General features: G+C 40.9%; 1 protein-coding gene across 1 annotated transcript; it reads left to right on the top strand.

Moving 5' to 3' along the window:
- Positions 1–3,327: 3,327 nt before the first annotated feature.
- UBE2A (ubiquitin conjugating enzyme E2 A) lies at positions 3,328–11,757 on the top strand. Its single transcript, XM_017349883.3, has 6 exons — positions 3,328–3,569; positions 3,711–3,791; positions 4,191–4,216; positions 9,216–9,305; positions 10,106–10,194; positions 10,485–11,757. The coding sequence occupies exons 1-6, from the start codon at positions 3,526–3,528 to the stop codon at positions 10,611–10,613; spliced, it is 459 nt and encodes a 152-aa protein (XP_017205372.1). The 5' UTR covers positions 3,328–3,525; the 3' UTR covers positions 10,614–11,757.
- The last annotated feature ends 2,801 nt before the right edge of the window (positions 11,758–14,558 follow it).

Genomic DNA, 14,558 nt, shown 5'->3' with positions numbered 1-14,558 from the left:
AACCTATTCTGCATTTTGAAATCTTCAGGAATGAAATTTCACAATTTCCCTAGTCACGTATTCCCATATCTCACAGTCCTCCCTTTCAAGAAAACTCTCAAATCCTTGCCTGTGGCCAATTTAGAATTCCTTCTTTTCCTTGAGTTTGTCAAGACCTGTGAAAACGTCCAGCCACATTACTAGTACCTTTTTTTCCCTTACTTGGAAAGCACTTCTTGTTTTTTGACCTCTGCTCTTGGGTAGGGGTGGTGCTTAGCTGTGATGAGGGTATTTCTTCAAGAAGTCAAACTGAGATGGGGTGGGAAGGAATGCTTGGCCAACTGTGCTATAGTTAGTATGTTCTAGTCTGATAGTCATTTGTGCTGGGAGGCAATCTTCTGTGTTACTCCTTGCTGTGAGAAGCCTGCTTTTGATGAGGAAGGTGGGGGCACAGTGTTGCTACAGTGCCGTTCCATTCGGCACTTAGAGAATGCTATTCCCACACAGGTGCCATTGAGCTTCCAAACTCCCTTAGTTCATGCTCCTGAGTTTTCTTTAGTTTCCTTGTAGTCCAAAAAAAGGAAGAGAAAAAGGGTTTTCAAATAAAACCCCAGAAAAATCCACAATGGACTCAAACACATTTAGAGCCTTTAATTAATTTCAGACATTTATATGTAGTAGCAGAGGTTTCTCAGGCCCTTTCACACCCTCTAATACAGGACACACTGTTTCTCGACAGGACATATGTGACGCCACACTCTCATGCTCAAACACCTGTAAAAGCTGCCGTTCACACCTACATCCCTCTTCCTCATATCTGAAGGAATGTAATCAACTTCTGTCACCCAAATTTTTCTAAGCTGAGGTCTCATCATTCCCCCAGCAAAGACTCTCTCCACCAGCCAAGCTAATCTGCCCACTATCTCTGGAATATGGTCTAGCCCCATGCCCTTGTTCATTCCATTGCCCTTGTATAAACTGCCTGAGTTCTTCTCTCTCCAGCTCTGCTTGCATTTCTTTTGAAAGAAATTGAGGTAGATACATTTCCAGAAGCTTGCCCTGACCCCAGCAGACTGAAGATTCCTCTGCTGGGCAATGTTCCAGCATCGTTGGGTTCACATGCGAGTGCTATGGCTCCTGCTGCTGCTGCTGGCGTCAGCAGAACCCTAACATGCCATCCCCTCCTGAGATCCTTGGCCCTTGGTATGCACATGCACCTTATCCTGGTTTTTAAAGAAAACGCCATTTTTGTCTCTGCTGTGAAGAAATTTAGCAGATGTAATTAAGGTCCCAAATCAGATGATACCAACATAGGGAGATTACCCAGGGTGAGCCTGACTTAATCAGATAAGCCCTTAAAGTGAACTGGGCTCTTCCTGAAAAGAGAGATTCAAAGCGTTGGAGAGATTGGATCAGAGAGAAATTCTCTGTTGCTGCCTTTGAAGTTAGAGTGGACCACATGGCAAGAAATGCGGGAGGGCCCTAGGAGCTGAGAATGCTCCCCCGGTGGCAGCTTGCAAGGACATAGGGACTTCAGTCTTATGACCACAAGGAACTTGAATGGGCCAACAACTTGTGGTAATTTGTTTTAGCAGTAAAAGAAAAATGATGCACTTGTTTTTGTAGAGTTTACTTTTGTTGATTTCATTAGGTGTATGATAATAGACTGCAAGTTTCTAAGTGATAGAAAAAGGAGCTTTAAAGAATTTATTTTTGTGCCCCCTTCCCACCACAGCCATAATGTGATGTTATTAGGAAGACTTGTCTTAATTGATATATTGGAGTTAATGGGACATATAAACCCTTGGCCTTGAAAGTACCTGTTGTTAAGCCGCAGCTAATCACTAACATTGTCAAGTGCCTCCCACCTCTCATGTTAGAAACAAACTCCTACATATGTGACACTTCCTGGACATCTTCATGGTGATGGCTCACTAGTCCCATGAACTTAGTTAGTCCTGTCCGAAATAGCCTCTCAACTAGCCTTCCTGCTTCTAGTCTGTTTCCTAACTGTGTTAATGGCACCTTCCAAGCCCCAGTTATCTTGAGACTTAGCGCTTCAGTCATTGTTGATTCCTTCCTCTCTTGCTCCCACATTCCATCTGCTGCCAAGGCCTCTTCATTCACTCCTACCCGGTAGCTGAGGATCTCTCTCCTAGAATTCTGCAAGAGGCTTCCAGCTCTCCGGGGACCAGTCTCTGAGTAACACAACTCTCATGATGTCACTTTCCTGCTCAACCACCTTCCAAGGAATCCATTAGCTTGGCATTCCACACTCTCCATGATTTAATGCAAACCTAGCTCTCTCATATTTTCAAAAATTTTAAAATGTGTATTTTGCCTACCTTCTATGTTATTTTGGGTTGACCTTTACAAGTTCTTCTTTAAGAATGTTATTGCTTTTGCAGGTCCGCGTACTAACTGTGACTCTTCCCTGCAAACTGCAGCTTTTCCACGTGCATCTGACTGCTACTTTTACTTCAGATCTACTGTCCTTCCAATTCTCTGCAGTCGGATACTCTCATACCTTGGACTCTTCTGAACATATAGTAGCCGCTTGGCTCGGTGAACTGCCAAGGGGAAATGTGGTTCCAGAGCCAAATTGTGAGTGCCCAGAGTGAAACAAACACCGACACACACACACACACACACACACACACACTCTGTTCCGCTTGCTTTAAGGTCTCATTTCCTCCCCGAGGAAACACAACGCCATTTGATTCTGTTTGGGGTGATCATTGGCCTAAACTATAGAGACCTGAAAAGTGCACATTATCATCCGTTAGCAAAGGGTCCTTTTCATAGTCAAAGCCGATTTATTCTTTCGATTTTCCATGATTTTAACCGGTCACACACACACACACACCCCGCCCCGCTGCGCGTCCACCCTCTACAGTTCCGCTTTATGAGAACCAGTTTTGCCCCCCCCCCCCCCAGCCTTCCCCCATCCCCCGTCGCCCATTCCATCTTCCTCCTAGTTTGGGATCTTCCAATCTCTCCCTCACACCTCCACCGCACTCCTCCTCCCCAGCCATACTGAGCACTTTAATAAATGATCTGGTCTCAAATGCTAAAAGCAAGAAAGGAAAAAGTAAACAGCAGAAAACTTCCCAGGATCCGTCTTAGAATCGGCAAATTACGATGGACCCCGTTCCACGACTAAATCGTTGTGAATCGTGGGTTTTCGTTTGCCCCACCGCTTGCCTCGCGCGGGACCCTGCCCGCACCACTCCCTGTCTGCTGCTGGGGGTTAATGACATAAGCAACTTTCGTCGTGTGCGTCCACCCCCCCCCCCGCCCCGCCTTGGTACGGCCCTGCCCGGCGTTCCCTCCCCCTCTCTTTTCTTCCAGGTTGGTTCAGCCCCCGTCTACTCCGGGGTGGTGCTTAGCCGGCGCCAGACCGACCCTCGACTTCGGAGGGGCAGTGCCGTTCCTCTAGGTGCTTCGTCCTCACCTTCTTCGACTTCTGTAGCCTCTTCGACCTCTTTAGCTTCCGCAGAGACCCGAGACCCCGGTGTATGCCCCACCCCTGACCCGGCGAGAGATATGTCCACCCCGGCTCGCCGGCGCCTCATGCGGGACTTTAAGAGGTAACCGTTCAGGGACAGCCGAGGCCGGGGACTGCCTGCCGGGGCTCAGGGCGGGTCCTGAGGCTCCCCGGGGGAGGGGGCCCACAAACGGCAGCCAGCGCCAGTGGCTGATGCTGGGGGCTCCTGTCTGTCTCTCTGAAGGTTACAGGAGGATCCTCCAGCTGGAGTCAGCGGGGCTCCTTCTGAGAACAACATAATGGTTTGGAATGCGGTCATTTTTGGGTGAGTCTGCGTTCCAGGCGGTGGCCAGGGATGGGTGACGCTACCTAGCTCACTGTGTACCCTGGGGCAGGCCCCTAACGAAGGCGGGGCGTGAAAGGGAAAGGTTTGGGTCTGCCTAGGCCTAGACAACTCCCCGGAGCCTGTGCCTCCATTAGCTTGGTTCCCGCTGCTAGGGGAACCGTTTGGGGTTCTAGTGGGGGGCAGGGTGAGGAGTGGTGCTGTTGGGCGCGGCGGCCTGCCCTGTGTCTGAGCCCAAACATCTATTTGTGGTGGCTTTCCCACCTGGGCGAAGGTGGTTGCCCAGAGGTTGCAGTAGGAGAGCTGGGAATAGCCTTCTAGGATAAACCGGGAAGAAGGGAGCCCTTAAGTAGGGACTGACTGTTTTCCTCTGTGTTGCAGGCCCGAGGGGACCCCATTTGAGGATGGTAAGAGTTTCTTTACTCACCTTTCAGAGCCTGATCCTCGGGGGGGGCGGGGGGGGAGGGTTCCCAGCCATCCTAGAAGTGCCTCCTACTTCGGCACCTGCTTCTGCCGAGCCTCTGCTTACTAAAGGCCTGAGCAGAATCCGATGTGTGGCAGGCTGCTCTGGATATTTGTCTCTTTGACTAGAACTTCACCCTTTCTCTTGCTTTCTACCCTTTTAGAAAACCTGCTAAGGCAGCCACTTCTTCAAAGGAGTGTCAGAGCACTGGTGTTAAGGGTTTTTGAGATGTGGGCTGGGAGCCTCTTCAATTCAGTCTCTCATCAAGACACCGAATTAGTATAAACCCAACCAGGTGCTGCCAGCAGAGACCCCAGGGGCCACCTGCTTCAGCACTCAACCCCAGGGGGCAGGAATCGTGTTCAGTAGATATCTAATATGTATTTCTTGGATGCTGAATAGATTGAGGAATCCCTTGCACACAACTGTCCAGTTTCTACAATCTGACATTGACCGGCATCTTCGCTACACCAGGATGCCCTTAAATGCCTAGTTTGAGTATAGTATTGTTTCTTATTTTTAAGTGAATTTTGAGAGTGTGCTTTCATCAAGATACTAAAATCAGTAATCTCAAACAAAGCAGCTTCAGAATTGAGATTAACCTTAAGGTACCCTCTTGACCATGTTTAACCTACTTGAACATACTACATGTATGTAAGTAACATTTTTAACTTCTAAGCACACATGCTAATTGCTTTTTTAAAAACTTTCTACAGATGTATGTGCCGTTGCAAGAAATAATACAAGAGATCCTGTATACCCCTTAGCCAGTTCCCATTTGGTAGCTTCTTGAATGACAATACTATAATGTCACAACCAGAAAAATTGACATTGACATAGTTTTATATGCACTCAGTTGTGTGTGTATTATGTATAGTTAATTATTTTTGAAAGTTTAACACATTTTCAATTATTAAATGTATTTGAATTCATGAAATTCTTTAATATTTGAAGTATTTTTAAGGAGGAAAATTTTTTTTCCCCAATGATTTATATTCCTTTGGTTGTATAGCATTTGATACACCTATACACACACCCCCCTTGGTATGGAGGTGGGAACAAATACATCTCTGTAAACTACTTAATCCATGCTTATATTGCTGAGTCAGATGCCTTTTTTATGCTCCCAGTTCCCAAAATGTTGTCAGTCACTATCAACCAGTTCTACAGTCTGTCTCAAAGCTCAGATTTCCCTAGGAAACTGTGGACGGTCACCTGAATACTTTTAGCTTCCTCTTTACCTTCATGCCCCTGGGTAAATATCACTGCTCTTCAGTGCTGCAATAAAAGTAAATGATAACAGGACAGAGTGATACTAAGGTCATACTACTTTGGTGCAGTTAATCCTTGGAACTGATCTATATGTAGCAAGAGCTAGGTAGACTTAATTTTCCTCTACTAAATGTGTGCTAGTTCTTTATAGCAAAGCTCGGTGTGCAGATAAACTGTTATTTGCTTCAGTTCTGGTGGGCTTTGTTTTCACTGGCTTCCGTTTTCATTTTACTCAGACTGCGTTATGCTAGGCACAGCTTTATTAATAGTACATCACTGGCAGGGGTTGGCTACTTTAATATTTCAAGGGTGCTTCTCTTCTTTTAAGTGGTATGAATTGAAAAGGTACTTATGGAATCCATTATCTACCTGGAACTGTCCCCTCTGACATTACTGGCTCTATTTTTGATGATGTGTATCCATCCTGGCATTACTGAAGGGAATTACGCAGGCTAAATGGCAGTACTCTTTTATGATTCTGTTGTTACCCAGGGATGCTCCTCAGGTGTCTAGAACACTGGCTGTGACTACAAAGAAATATATTTTTCCCCATTTTTAATACCCCTTATTTACAGTTGAAGAGTTTGCTGTTAGGCAAAAGACTTGATTAGGAATAACTGACATAGTTGATTTTGCTCTTTCCAATGTAGTCTATAAATTAAGATCCCCCCCAGACTACTTTTCCTTCTTCCTTGTAAACCATTCATTGTGGACATTTCTGGAACAGCTGCAATATTAGAAAAAAGAACTGTTGAATTAAGAGGTATATGTTCTCAAGAGTTTACAGTACCAAAACGTTGGGGAGAAATGCTTCCTCATCCATATAGCTTGGTATACATGCTGAATACCAAGGTTATGGAATATGATATTCCTATCATCATCTATCAACTGTTAATACAAATGGCAAACTACTAGTATCTGCTTTTGTAATAGGTGTGTTCTTAAGAATTTGAGTATTAATTCTTTTTCAAATTGAGTTTCTTAAAGCCCACTTAGGGTAAACAAATCTTATGCTAAAAAGTTTGGGCTATTATCTTTAAATAAATCAGAATTTTAAGGTCATGAAAAAAATGTTTAAATACATGTACTTTGCTCCTAAGGGGTCACGAACTGGTGGCCAAATGGTAGAAAACACCTGCAGAGGTGTTGTCTTTGGCCAACATAGCATTTTTGAATTTTTGAATTTGTGAATGTCTTTAATCAGAACTCACTAGTTCACAATCACATCACTCCTTATTGCCACACACCAGCATTTAACATATTTACATGATTCTCTTGGTCTCTGTGTGTAGATGGGTTTTCCTTACAATCTTTTGGCCTCTTCAGGGAGATAAGCAAAATCAATAGAGATTGTAACAGTGGTGAGGCCCACATTTTCAGTTATTTTAGAGCCTACCCATCTAAATATTCAGAGGGTAAGCTCTAGTCTCAAATTGTATATTAATTCTCTGAGTTTTAATTTCCTTATCATTTGATTTAGATCTCAGAAATTGCATTGAGGGTTGTACTAAAGAGTTTGATTGTTTAATTTGGCTAAAAATATGAAATACCTCCTTTTAAATATCTACCTTGAATAAGATTTGGGTCTTACTGATAGAGACATCTGGATTTTTGATTTTTGTCTTTAGCCAGGTCTAGAGAGTGATGCTTTGGAATTATTCCAGCAAAAACAGTTGCTCATAGTTAAGGAGCACTTATTTTATGGCACTATGCATATTTCCCTCGTTTAAACCTCATAGTGATGCTGTGTGGTGGGTGCTATTATTGAATTCATTTTATAGATGAGGAACTTGACATTTACTCACGTTGAACACCTTCCTCAAGTTTTCCCAGCTAGTAAGTAGCAAAGCAAGGATTTGAACCCAAGCCTGGTTGACTACAAAGCCCGTGCTCTTACTTAACCCTGCTGTTTTCGCTTGTGCCTTACTGTAGTGCTTTACCACCTTTAGGTGTCATATTTAATGGTGGCTTTAATTTCAGGTAGCTAGCTGAGATCTCTGTGCTTTTAGAGCAACCCTTCAATGCTGAGTCTCTTACGTATAATTTAACCAGGTTCCAGCATTGATTGAAAGTGTTTACACTTGAGATATATAAGGAAGCTCAAAGTTTTCAACTCTGACATTCCCACTTTTTCTTGTATATCATAATGGCAATAATAATGAAAAGGAAGAATTCTCCTTTCTTCCTCTAAAAGAGGAAGGTTTATGACCAGGTGGTGGACTATAGTTTGTTTGTCGGGTCCATAATATTTTGCTTTCTTTCCTTAGTCATAATGCAGGGAATCTTCAGACCTGGCTTTCAGAAGAAAAGTTTAGAGAGTAACAATTGTTTGGGAAACTTGTCTCTATATGTTGCATTTTAAAGTATGCTGCACCTTCACCACATGTGCAACTTTGTTGGCAAATTGTTTCCCATGAGCTTGCTAGTAGGAAACAACTTTCTGGTGTTATATAACAGATGTAGCAGTACAATGATTCTCCTATTTTCTTTTCTTAAGCAGTGATAAACCAATTGAGGGGAGCAAGAAGGAAATAAATGGCTAACTCAGAAGGAACCAGTAATAAATTATACTATCTGAAATGTGGTCTATTGTATTGGAATAAGTAACTTATTAAATGGGCCTGAGTAACGTAGTAGAACATGCATCACCTTATACCAGAGGGTAACTAACTCCTTTGAGTTTACTTGACAAAATTTCAACCTAGAAAAAATCCAGTTGTTTTCTTAAATTTATTAACAAACCAAATTAAAACTAACATTTTGAAGAACATGGTCTCCCCACATAACAATAGCCTACACTTCTTAATGAGATCCAGATAGGTCTGTAAACTAGTATGCGTTAGGGTCTCCTGTACCTTAGGTTGACACATTCAGAAAAAAGAATTTCAATAGTAGTAGTCTAAACAAATGTCATTAGAAAGATATATTTCTGGAGTCATAAATGCATTCTAAACCCAATGTGATTTTGAAAATTATTTCTGCTGCTAATTCCCTCCATGAGGTAATGACTGAGTTAATTTTATAGTGAAGTACCTTCTGAGTAATACTTAAGGGTTTTTGAAAATGACTATAAAGTTTGCTGTAGCTTAAATTCAATTAGGTATTCATCACGGAGTCACTATCACATGAAAAAAAAAAACCCAGTGAACGCTTTTATGCTTCTTCCCTTCTGTTCTAAAAATAACTTGACTATGGATTTGTATTTCCAGCACAGGTTTTGAACCTTTGTGCTTTCATTCTTTCTAGTCCATTTAAAAATCACTGGAGAGTTGAAGATGGCAGCTGACTAAAATAGGCCTTTGAGCTCTTTCAGTTTTCTAAAGGAAGAAGGCCCAAATTTGGGCCTGGCTTCTTGTCATTTATTTTAAGGATGTTTTCCAAATGAACAGTGGATGAAGCTGTCCTGCAGGCGTAATTTTGAGTTTATGGTGGCTGTCAAGATTGGGGGAGAAAAATGGCCGAACAAAAACCCATCACCTTTGGGTGGTAGTTCTTAAACTATCTTTCCCTTTGTAGAGAAATTCCTAGAGCTGTATTTGTTACCTTCTTTCTCTCTTACCCTTTATCTGTACATTATGTCATGTAATACTTGAAAAGACTCACACAGCATTAAAAACAAAATACTACTGAGAAAAGTGATAAATACTTAACTCCTTCTTTTCTAACTACAGGAACATTCAAACTTACAATAGAATTCACTGAAGAATATCCAAACAAGCCACCCACGGTTAGATTTGTCTCTAAGATGTTTCATCCAAATGGCAAGTATCACCTTTATAGAGTATTTTAAACTATCTCAGTGTTTGTTATGGAAGTATTCCACATTTCTTATTTCTAATACTTGAGTATTTGTTTAGGCATCTTGCTCTTTCCTGAAACTGAACTTGTTTGTGGTGATGTACTGCTGTTTAGATCTGTAGTCCTTGAGTTGAAGCAGTGAAGGTATTTTCCTTTTGCTTAGAGTCTCAGGGCCTCCTGGTTTCGACGATTTTTGCCATTTACTTGTCAGACAAAAATAAGATTTCCTTTTAATGCTAGGCGAGATTGGGTTACTCTTGTGTTCTAATTTTCACTGGCATTTAGAACAGTAGTTTTCAATATCAGATGCCTATCAGAGTTATCGTGGAACATTTGCAAGATATAGATGTCCTGACCCATATCTTTATGCCAAAATGAAACCTTGTGTCCCCTGAGCTATCTTGTGTTACTTCAGGTAGGAAATACAGTTTACAAATTTGGTGGAGTGAATTTGCCAAAAGGTCAATGGATGGCTAGGAACCCTGTTAGAAAATGTGTTTGATTTCCTGTATAATGGGGCAGTCTTTTCAGAAGAATGTGCACTAAGTATTTTCTAGCTTTATCCCTATCACATTTGACATTTTTTGATCACCCTGATTATTTCATGGGTAATGATTATGACCTGTCATTTTAGGCAGTTAACTGGGAAGCAGGCTAGGAATATTTTTTTCAACTTCAAAAGTAAAGTATTCTTGATTCTGTCTTTAATTAATATTAAAACCTTAGTGGTCTCACTTTAACATATCTACATCTATACTCTTAGTCTATGCAGATGGTAGTATATGTCTGGACATACTTCAGAACCGCTGGAGTCCAACCTATGATGTATCTTCCATTTTAACATCCATACAGGTGAGTTTTTTCTCAATATAACTACGACCTTTAATGTATTTATATTAGTAATTGTTTTTGAAAGTCATAACTTTAATAGGCCTTTTAATTCTGGGCAAAGACTTATTTTATAGGTAAAAGGTAGACCATTCAGACCCAGGCCACCAGAAAACACATTATTTGCATAGACACTAACAGATTAATGTAATGTACAGACAGTAAATTTAGCTGTGACTTAGGACAATTGTTACTATCTTATATAGTGTATTTCTTGCACTGAGGAACTGACATTTTCAATTTGTTCTTTACAGTCTCTATTGGATGAACCAAATCCCAATAGTCCAGCAAACAGCCAGGCTGCTCAGCTGTACCAGGAGAACAAGCGGGAATATGAAAAGCGTGTTTCTGCCATAGTAGAACAGAGCTGGCGTGATTGTTGACCCCAGAGGGAGCAAAAGAAAGTAACCATAAGAAAAAAATATATTGATGTATTTGTCACCTTCTTATTCCTCATTGTCATTAATTTACTTTATTAAAAGCAAAAAGCTGTTGTGCTGTTTCCATCTTCCCTTGCCGAACTGTTCCTAGCCCTTCTCCCCTCTCCTTGAACACCAGGCAACACCCTCTGTGACATCAAATGTACTGTACCTGGGTTACTTGCAACAATTACTAATGCTTAATTCCTTTTCTGTTGTATCTCATTTCCAGTCTTTGGCAATTATTTGTTACTGTACTTTACAGTAAGGTTTTTAAATGAATTGTTAACAAGTGGTTTCTTATGCATAGCTTTATGATGAAGATACTACTCTAAACAAAGTGATGGCTGAGGTGTTTCATCCTGGCTGGTCCTTCACTTGTATTGGGTTTAAAAGTGTTTAGACTGTGGCCTAGAGAGCAAGGAAACAAGCCATCCAAACATTAGTTTTGAAAGGGGAATGGAGGCCAAAAATTCCGATACAATCTTATGAATTATAAGATGATGTTTCCTGGTAGGAAGAATGTTGAAGGATGCAGCCAAATTAGTACAGCCATTGTAGTACCTGACACATCCTCTCCTTGCAAGACAGTGGTTAGCTACATCCATGCTAAGTTTCAGAACACCGGTTTTCTAGGGTTTTGCTTTTAAAGAGGTGTGGGAGCAGAGGAATGGAAACTCATCAATTTTGGAGCTAGGGAAAAGTTGGAGATCCTTTAGTCTTTCTAAAGGAGTGCAGTTGCCCTAGATAAACTTACAGTCCTCCATCTTTTTGTTGTTTAGTTTGACTTAATTCAAAGGGAGCATATCTGTGGCAAAGTATTTTCCACTCAAATTCTGAGTTACCGCTGCATGCTTTAGTTTCTTCCTCCTTTTCAACGTTATGACAACCTTAAAGCCAATGTCAGCAATCTTTCTTTCAATATTTACACTTTTAGATATAGTACCTTTAAGTAGCAGTGTGGGACAAGGCTTGTAAATGTTTTGTCTGATATTCCATTGTTATCTTTTATGCATTTATTGCTTTTCTAAATCTAACTTTGCACAAGTAACCCATGTAAAAAATGTACATTTTTCAAAACTTGTAAATAAAAATAACCTTAAAATTTTGCAGTCAAGGTATAATTACATTTTAGCTCAGTATGAATTTTAGTACTAACTCTTACTGGGATTTCTTTAAAAAAAAAAAAGATTTATTTTTATTTATTTGAAATAGTTATACAGAGAGGTAGAGACAGAGAGAGAGGTCTTTCATCCGATGGTTCACTCCCCAGATGGCCACAGCTGCCAGAGCTGAGCTGATCCAAAGTCAGGAGCCAGGAGCTTCTTCTGGGTGTCCCTCATGGGTGCAGGATCCCAAGGACTTGGGCCATCTACTGCTTTCCCAGGCCACAGCAGGGAGCTGGATCTGAAGAGGAACAGCTGAGACACGAACTGGCGGCCTTATGGGATGCCGGTGCTTCAGGCCAGGGCTTGAATCCACTGTGCCACAGCGCTGGCCCTTGGGGATTTCATACCTACTCATTTCCCCCCACCTCTTAAAGCAACAATACTGATTGTGGGAGTGGAAAAACAAAAAGGGTAGATATTGTTGGAGAGAATAATTTTTTCTTTTCAGTCTTAAGTGTTAATGCTTTTAAAAAATCTTTTAACAATATAAAATTAGGGATCGGTGCTATAGCATAGCAGGTGGAGCTGCCGTATGCAATGCTGGCATCCATGTGGGTGCCAGTTTGAGTCCTGGCTGCTCCACTTCTGATCCAGCTCTTGGCTATGGCCTGGGAAAGCAGTAGAAGATGGCCCAAGTCTTTGGGCCCCTGCACCTGCATGGGAGACCTGGAAGAAGCTTCTGGCTTCATATCGGCCCAGCTCCGGCCATTGCAGCTATCTGGGGAGTGGACCAGGAAGTGGAGGACCTCTCTGCTTCTCAAATAAATAAATCTTTAAAAATATATAAAATGATTAAATAAGATGAAGTCAATTCAGCATACATTACAGCCAATCAAAGGAATGAAATTGTTGTAAGAGGTGAGAATAAACAAACCTGGGTATTGATCAACACTTTCAGAAACCAAGACCTAACCTGTTGGTCCTTAAATAAAATGCCCTAGCTTAAAAATAAACAATATCAAACTTGATAAAATGGTGTCTTAAATCCTATGTAAAGTCTATCACCTTGTTTAAACAAAATCTTGCTTCTGAAGAATAAGCCATCTGATCTTAAAGAGACATCAACAGCGACTATGACTATCACCTCTTGGTACTTGTTTGAGTGGATGGGAGTCTAAATGAAATCAAGTCCTTGTTATGCATGTGCCCCATTCCCCATACTTAAGCCTTAATGTGGGAGAGTTCAATCTGCACTGGACATCATATCAATTGGATTGTTTCATCTAGGAGCAATGCCCTTAAGTGTGCCTAATATTTTCCCTCAGTCCATTTCTGCCTCAAAGTAGAATCACATTAAGTTGTCTTTATTTGGTGGGTAGTTTTGCATTAACTTACTCATCCTGCTGTGACTGAGTACCTTGAACACTGACACTATTAATATACTTGAGGAAATTTAAGACTAGGAGTGGAAGATTTAACATTTTATTTTGTACACCTAAGAACTATTCCCAGCATCTTTCATAGGACAATCCTTTTAAAACCTCACAACCTCCCAAAACACCATGTCCACAGATAAGGCACCACAAACTACTAATTTGAACATTCAGGGTTGATTGCCTCTTTCCCCTCTTTATAATTTGCTACCTGCCTGTAACGAAAAGTAAAAGGGACTTGCAAGGTCCCTTTTCAAATGGCACTCAGATTGGAACTTAAGTCCTCAATTCTGCACCTGCTGATATGGGGAATGATGAAGAACCAAAGTTGTAATTAGAGTCCTTTATTTAGGACCCCAGCTTCAGCTTCAGGGGTTACTCATAACAATGCGAATGCACTGGAATACATCAATGATATGCCCATCATTTACAATCAAAGGAGAGGAATAGTTAGTTCCCCAGTGTAACATATGCAAGCAATCCAAATAAAACTTCCAACTGTTCATATACCTATGCAGGTTTTAGAGCAAGGTTACTGGGTTAAACGTCCCTGCTATTTCAAAGAAAGGGAAAATAAAGGAATCAATTAAAAGAACAAAATGGAACAGCAAGGTTGTCAGCAGCTCATTCTTACCAACCCCACTTCTCAACATTATTTTATTCTCAGGGTTTAGTGACTTCACTCTAATCCTGCATCCACATCACTGCCAAATTTGTTCTAAGAAGTTAGGAAGTCTAGCTCCTCAAATCCAGGAACCAAATTTGTATATTCTCGGCCCAATTACTTTTGAGCCTTCTAAGCTGTATATATTAATGTTTTGTTTAACTCATATAAACAAACCAATTTATATGTAACACTTCCTATCTTTTCTTTAAGAAAACTCCATTAGGGAAGGAGAAAGAAATGTGAAGACAGAAATGAGTCAAGTTCTCAGATCCCTTAATACCCACAGCTACTCTTATTCAAAGAAATCAAGTTTTTTCCTGACTCACTCATCATAGCTCTAGGTCAGCATGCACCTTATAGTTTAAAAAGAAAAAAACAAACACTACCAACTATATAAAGATGTTAGCTTAGTTCTTTTCACCAGTTTTTAAAATATCAAGTGCCCAAATAAACACATACCTCATTTTTTTTCCTATCAACATTGGGAAAGACCTCACAGTGTAGGAAGGAAGAGAGTGGAAAGCAAATACCACATGCTGTGTTAGTCATTATAGGAGACTAGAAGTCACAGAGATCCAGCTGTAAGGCTAATCCCTTTAGATTTTAAAAATATTCATTAAACTATAATGCTCATTTAATGTAAAATACAAAAAAGAGGGGACAATTATTGCTTATTGTGGGCCAATTACATATCAAACGT

Source organism: Oryctolagus cuniculus, chromosome X (assembly GCF_964237555.1).
Source record: "Oryctolagus cuniculus chromosome X, mOryCun1.1, whole genome shotgun sequence".
Classification (NCBI taxonomy): domain Eukaryota; kingdom Metazoa; phylum Chordata; class Mammalia; order Lagomorpha; family Leporidae; genus Oryctolagus; species Oryctolagus cuniculus.
Note: the sequence above shows the minus strand (reverse complement) of the source record. Positions and strands in the feature narration are given on the sequence as shown.